This window comes from Micrasema longulum, unplaced genomic scaffold (assembly GCF_059751315.1).
Source record: "Micrasema longulum isolate JH-2025_06_02 unplaced genomic scaffold, ASM5975131v1 h1tg000570l, whole genome shotgun sequence".
In the NCBI taxonomy this organism is placed as follows: Eukaryota; Metazoa; Arthropoda; class Insecta; order Trichoptera; family Brachycentridae; genus Micrasema; species Micrasema longulum.
The window spans coordinates 1,726,965-1,734,627 of NW_028277766.1; the positions used below are offsets into that span (position 1 = coordinate 1,726,965).

The window sequence follows — 7,663 nt, forward strand, 5'->3', positions numbered from 1 at the left end:
CAATCATTTCACCTGAAATAGAGCAACGACCGATGAATACAATACATTATATTCTGCAAGACTAACAGTATTATACATAAAACATCAGTCTACATAAGCGCAACGTTCTGCAGTCTATTTGCACCATGGAGACATGAAGAACAAAGGAATGTGGCCTTTAAAGAGACCACATGGCGTGGTAACGCCCAGTCATCTGAAAGAGTCAGCTTAACACGTCATTGCCACCACGCTTGTGCTTCACTTCTGTATATTTATTGCCCATATACTAAATACACATTAAACCCCAACCTCGTGTCTTCTGTCAATCTCCAACTGACGTAGGAGCTCCAACCCTAAACTAATAAAATCCTACAGACTTAAGAATGAAATATGTCGAGCGGTAAAAGTCATTGTTGTTAAAAGCAATTTTTACCTAATTGTATCATAGAATTATTTATAACCTAATATTTGAAATATTGAAGTTGATAAATTTTGACTAATTTTTATCTTTTCACCCAATCGTCCCTAGATCTTTTATATTGGAACTGCTTAACTTATTTTCTCAATTTTAGCAACTTGCATCGCTTAATCTAAATACCACGGATTTATTCTTCATCCATAACATTTATTTTAATCTAAAATATAAACATTTGTAGTAAATACAAGTTGTTAATTATTCGGTATTTAATAATATTTCACGAGGTGAATACTGAAATGAGAAACAATCAACTAGATAATTTACTGACACGTCTTCTGTTAGGATTCAAGCGGAGCCCAAGCTGCTGTCTCAGGTAGAAGAAGTCACATACGCGGAACCCGTCCTCGCGCCGCCGTCCGCGCCCCCCAAGGGTCCGCACTCCCCTCGCAGCACCCTGAGAGGGGGCATGGCCCCCCCTCCTCCTCAAGGGCCCTATGGGGGCGTGGGCCACCCACACGCGGAGACTCTCTTCCAATTCCAGCAAGACGGAGCAGCAGGGGGCTACCGACCAGGAAGGGATAACTTCGGGACACTTCGCTCCCATCAGGTAGCTAAATCAAATGTTTCGACTAAAATAATTTTCGGTAAACCCCAGTATTTTTTTTCTTTTAACATTAATTAACGTTTTATACTGGTCTTAATTAGGAAAATGAGCGCCTATTCTAAGAGCCTCACTTTACAGGGTTATATCTATTTATTGCTGTACAATTTTTGCATCGGTTTTTTTTTATTAAAAATAATTCAAATTCAATTCAATTCAATTCATTAAAATAAATAAAACAACTTTGTTTTTAACCACTAATTTTTATTTTAATGTTTGCTTTGAAACCAGTCGGTGAAAAATAAAATAGTGGTTAAAAACAAAGTTGTTTTATTTATATTATTATAATGAATAACCACAAAATTAGTGCTTCAAATATAAACTTAATATCAATTCAATTCATTTATTTAAATATAACATATACATTATAAACATACATTTAATAAGTACATATTATAAAAAAGAAAAAAATACATGAAAGAGATTCATGTCAAAGTAGTAGGAGAATCCTGCTCCGGAAAACCCCTTCGGATACATGGAACAGATCAATATCCAGAGCGATGTTGTTCAGCATAGAGGTAGCTCTTCCAATGGGCATAACCATCGGCAGGTTGTTGATCTCTCTATAGTATTAATGTATGCCCAAAACTGTGTCGTGCAATATTGACACAAAGCTGCATTGTTTTTACACCTTTACGGGTTTTGGAACCTATTTTACAAAATATACTAACAATGTGGTGTGAATGTTGTCGGCTTTTCAGGGTGACGGATACCGGCGCGGGAACGACGGATTCTCCACAACCCGCAGTGTGAAGAAAGTCTACCTCTGAGAAACAAGTGGGGCCGAGGGAAGGGGGGAGCCTAACAACCACCGCGCCCAACACCGCTCCACCAATCAGCACCATCACACTTTGGGTATGTATATCCAAACAAAATCTGATGATTTTGATAAGAAATATCAATAAAGTTTAATTTTGACCAATGAGAGCTTTCTTCTAAGTAGGCATCTTCAGGACTGGTACATTGTGTCCAACATTTTCAACTTTTATACTATTTTTTGCAATGTTTTTGGGAGATAAGAAGATCGATCAGGTAAGTATTTTATTTAGGAACAGACTAAATAATTATAAATAAAACTAGTTTGCAAAACAGTTAATTTGTAGCTATGATATCACATGAGTCTACATAGAATATTTGTAACTTGATTGTGTAACTTTTTCTTATTATATAGTATGTTTAATGTAAAAGCCCCATGGGCGTCAATAGAAAGAAAAAAAAACAAAAAAAAAAAAATACAAGACTTCATATACCTCTCTTATTTTCCCAAATAATGAAGTTGTAATTTGATATAACAGGCATAAATTATATGATTATTTTTATAAATGATTTAAAATGGATTATTAAACAGCTTAAATTTTTTTTTTTAAATACCTGTACTTTAAAAATTTTTGTCTTTTGCTTAATGCAGCACCGTTTCCAGCGATTTTTTTAGCGCAGTCTTTTGAAAGTTGGTGTTTCATCAAAAAGTTTTTTAAATATTAATTGTTGTCCAATATTATATTTCCAGTGTCCCAGCGCAGTAGTGGATCGGGCTCTTGCTCCGCTAGCGGGGTGGGGAGCAGCCCTTCCCCCTCGCCCCCCTCCAGCAGCCCCTCCCCGCCGCCCGGCCACCAGGACATGCGCCCCCGCACCCCTCCGCCGCCTGCCTGCAGCTACATCTACCGGTCGTAAATTAACCTCACCTCGTGAGCAAAAACCAACCCAACCTTATTGACACTCGAAACCTGAATCAGTGGGCGGGGAAATACAACCGCACAAAGACAATATGGAAGAAATAAAGTGTTACTGATAAGTTAAGCAGTGGATTCAGTAGCAGATTTATCAAAATGGATATCTCGATTCGAATGTGCATAAATTATTTGGGTTTGCCAAATGTTGAATCGTTGGAGATCAATTAACAGTCTCGAAGCCTTTTTGGCTTCATTTGAATGTCCGTTGCGGTCTGTCAATGGTAAAGTGCCATACACGATATTTTTTCTGAATAAAATGATTATTTTGATTGTTATATAGAATTTAATGAGGTTACTCTGATTACTGAATAGGCCGATACAGTTTGTAATGTGTTATAAATCTCCAAGTGTCGGCTAATAATGTCGATTTAGGAATATACCTGTGTATATAAATGTAAGGAAAATTGTTAAAATGACGACTGTAATTAAATGCATATTTTGTGTGGAACTTATTAAATGGTTTTTTGCCTAATTTAAGACCTTTAGGCTGTTTGCTCTTACATTTTACCAAGGACCAGATAAAATGATTTCATTCTGTAAGCCAGGCATTTTTTTATTATTTAAATGTAGCAGATGACACAATATTTTATAATATGTAAAATTTCATTTGTATATTGTACATTTTTAAATATTTTTTCCAATCATCTTATTGCAGTCTTCCTATTGACTTCGTATATTCTGTCACCTGAGAAATGTGGGTTAAGTCAAGTTTTTTAGATGATTTCACATTTACTTCCATTAAATAGATAAAATGAAAAAGTTTTGAATATTAATCCTATGTATAAATCATTCTATAACCTTAACATGTTGAATGACTTATTGACATTTGTTTAGTAATTGCAAGCTTATATCAGCATTTTTTTAAAAGTTTTTGTTAGTTTCTTATATATTTGATGTTTCATTTATTTACTTAAGCCCACTAAAATACTGTAATTGTAACAAGTAAAATTGTAAATATCCTCACATATTGATCGGTATTTGTATTTTGTCTCATTTTGTTTTTCTTGTCATAGTTATATAACACATAGGCACTTTGTAATATATAAAATGTATCTGCGTACTCTATGGAGTTATATAAATATTGACACGAGAAACATGACAATAAAATTAATGTGTAAAAAGATGTTTGATGAAACTCTCGAGGAATGGTATAGTAAGTTTTGTACGTAATCATTTGAAAGGAACAAGATATGTTTTCACCTCTTTCCATAACCTTACTATCCTTTGCACTGAAACCTTATTCCGCAGTATATTATCGATAGACTGTAAATATTACGCTGGGATCCGTGCAAAATTTGTATGTAAATTAATAAGTACTCTTTTTCCTTTCGAGTCCGTCTCGTTTATGCTATTATTTTATCGTAAGTTGGATTTTGGAGTGTATAATGCCATATTAAATTAGCGTAGTGTAAGTTTTGGTGTTTAGTTATCTCTAGTTACGTACTGTAAATGTAATTAATAATAATAATTAGTCTCGCTATACATATTACATATTATATTATGTCTATCCATTTAACTGTGTAAGTGAATGAATTATTTAATATATAATCTTATTCAAACTCGTAAATAAATATTATATTCATATATGACAAGTATAATTCTTACAAATAGTTATAACTCTGATAATGTCATTAAAAGTGCTTCTTATGAATGTTTTAGATTTTTAGGAAAGATTTCGTATTGTGACCTATAGTAGTGAAATAGTTTCAATGAGTCGAATCGGTTAGATTAATAAATAATTATTGATATTGGCTTTTATTTCAAACTATTTATTTTATACACTTTTATTCTTTCCTCTAATACAGTGATTATCCTACTTGCAATTCTAATTTACCGTAACTTTTTTCTAGTACCACTCTATCTTAGAAATTGAAATTAAAAAGCTATATTTTATCTGAAATGCTGACAACCATTTCATTTGATTTATTTTAAACATATGCCTATGTGAATGGTTGGATGTTATAGTTAATTTTAAAACCGCATTTCATCACACCTTTTTACAGAACTCTATTTCCACACATTTGGAGGTTGTTGTTTAAAATATAATTAAGAATAATCCAACCACGGTTAATTATTATTTTCAAGAGAATTTGGGCAAATAGCACCCGTTTATGTGCATGAGTGATAGAGATACTATTTTTAAATACTTATAACATGGTAAATATTTGTAAAAAAAAAGTCAATTGTAAATTTAGCATACATAATAATAATTTGAAAGTCAATAATCGATAATGAATAAATGTTTTCAGTTTAGCATCAGATCCCCAAAAATAAAAACAATTGGAATTATCATTTCTTCTGTGAACTTTTTACATCAGATAGCATTGCTAATTTAATGTTTTCTGGAAGCGTATGGTTTGTAATAGTTTTATTTAATTTGGCAATTAAATTTGTATTACCTTTGTCGTTTTTAAGGTTACGATATCTTTGGATCCGCATTGAACTGGAATTATTGCAGATGATAAAATATAAAACCGTTATTTATGTACATGTGGTAATGGACTCGTCTCTTTTTGCTAGAATTAGTTAATTGTAAACTAATATTACTAAGACTGATTGACGGATGATTAGTACAGAATGAACTAACAGTAACGTATGCATTTTATAATAAGATCTGTGACTTAATGTACATTCTATCTCTCCTGCAAACATTTACTTCTTTTTAAACCAATTTATTTTATATCATCTCATAGATACATATTTTTTTAATGAATACTTAAATGTATGTTTTTAATGTCTCAAATTCAATAAATTAATGTTGTTATAGTTTATTTATTTTATTTATATTGAAAACAATTTGTTGTATTAATTAAATACCAAAGATATTATTTGACACTGTTTTTCTATTTCATTTGTTTTTACTAAAATATTATAAAATTATTTTTTAAATATTTATATCAAGTATCTTAGAAGGTTCACTCACCAGAAATTGCTACTTATTTTTAATATATTGTTTTTCCATAATACTGATTACTTATTTTGTGCATTGCTTGAATAGATTCGTTATAACAATAATATTATATCATAATCGGTAGCACATTTTTACTAATAAAATTATATTGTACTTCACTACATACTTATATAGAATCATTTCAATGGTTTTGAGATAATTTTTTGAATATTTTTTAAGAAATATCATTTCTTATAACCCATCATTACAGTTATACATAATTTACCTACAGCTTGTATGATATTCCTCGAATATAAATATAACATTATTTCTAGTAAATACATATAGATTCCAACAGAATATTAGGTGAGAAATAATTATATTGCTCTGAACAAAATTTTGTTATACTGTGCATTTAGGTTATGTAGTTTTAAGTGTTTTATACTTGTATTTAAATTTAAAAATGCATTATACTCTACAAAGCATGACTAGAAAATGTGTATATAGGTGATTAAGGATACTCATAGATTTACCGCTGTTCACAATTTTTCTCCCTTTACGGAATGCTATTTGCTTATAAATGTATTTTATACAAAGAAATCGACCATTAGGCATGCGTCATATTGACTTTTTGTCAGATTACATTGAACCAAATATTTTAATCATTCCTTTTTATGAAATTCATTTGAGTATGAATGTTAACAATGTGGATCCAAATATTTGTTGGCTATCTGAAGAATCACATGTATTTGGCTTGGCAAGCTATGACATATTTATTACCTATATCACTCGACTTTTTTTTACTGGCCAACTTTCCCAATACGGCCAGCTTACCTCATTCCTCACCGAGATCTCAGCTGAAGTAAATCACAGGTAATCTAATAAACTTTTTTAGGAATAATTGAATAATGTTAACTTAATAATAGAGCAGTCGGTTGAATAAGGAGAACCTTGTACCTTGTACATCCAAGCTAAATAAATGTGATAAAAGTCCAATGTATCGCATTGTCACAAATTTAAAGAAAATGTTACATCAGTTTTTATAACATTATAAAATTTGATAGCCGATACAGTTGTTGGTCAAATTTGTTTATTAAAGATCTATTTATAAAATATGTTTAAGTAAAATATCAAACATTAGTTTGATTATATACAACTATTAATCCGCTAAGGTGTTCTGTTGAACATTGTTATACTTTTCTCAGTACATTTTGAATACATAAATAGCGTATATTTATAAATAAATAGATTTAATAAAGTAGTCGGAGCAGAGTTAGCGGTCTGTTGAAAGCGATTGGTTTTCACTAGCATGCCTTCATTTATATTGAGTGACTCCTTGGCCAGAGTTACCCGTGGGTTCCTCGGGAGGAGAGAGGGGAACTCGCAAATGGGTATCTAGAGATGGTCATATTGCCTAGTCTATACCTGTAAACGGGGTATAAAACCTCCTAGAATAAGTTCAAACAAACCAATTATTTGTACTAACTATGAAAGTTTAAGACAATGAAGATGGTGTATAATTCTAAAGTACTTTACATTTTCAATATTTTAAAAATATTTTTGCTTTATAAACTTTTTTACTTACATAATATTTATCATTTAAGGTTTACTGATTATTTTTGTACGTGATTCATTTTAAATATTTTTTGTATGTATTGTTGCTAGCACAGAGTACTTTTATAAGCGAAGCAATGTTTTGCTTGAGATATTTTCTTTTTGTCTGTCTAGGAAAATGTTTAAAAATTTAGTTCAACATGTTTCTTGTTTTTATTACATTACATACTAAACTTTAAAACGCCAATTGAAAATGTTAATACAGTTCAGCAACAGTTACCTGTAGCGGTGCTTTCCTGCACATTTTCTGGTAATGGATGCTAAATATTTTAGCAAACAACATGTATTCATTTCTTTAGAAATAAAATGAAATTTAAAATAAATTGGTTTTATTATTTACACCCTGCAATCCTTATATTTAAATAACATAT

General features: G+C 31.1%; 1 protein-coding gene across 2 annotated transcripts in view; it reads left to right on the forward strand.

The window, feature by feature from the left end:
• The window catches only part of Sema1a (semaphorin 1a), a 154,784-nt gene extending 147,169 nt beyond the window's left edge, over window positions 1–7,615 (forward strand). For both annotated transcript variants that reach the window (XM_088228216.1, XM_088228217.1), the window contains exons 14-16: window positions 740–1,004; window positions 1,760–1,913; window positions 2,566–7,615. In XM_088228216.1, the coding sequence (XP_088084342.1) occupies window positions 740–1,004; window positions 1,760–1,828 (334 nt within the window). In that variant the 3' untranslated portion in view covers window positions 1,829–1,913; window positions 2,566–7,615. The remainder of the gene's footprint in view (window positions 1–739; window positions 1,005–1,759; window positions 1,914–2,565) is intronic.
• The last annotated feature ends 48 nt before the right edge of the window (window positions 7,616–7,663 follow it).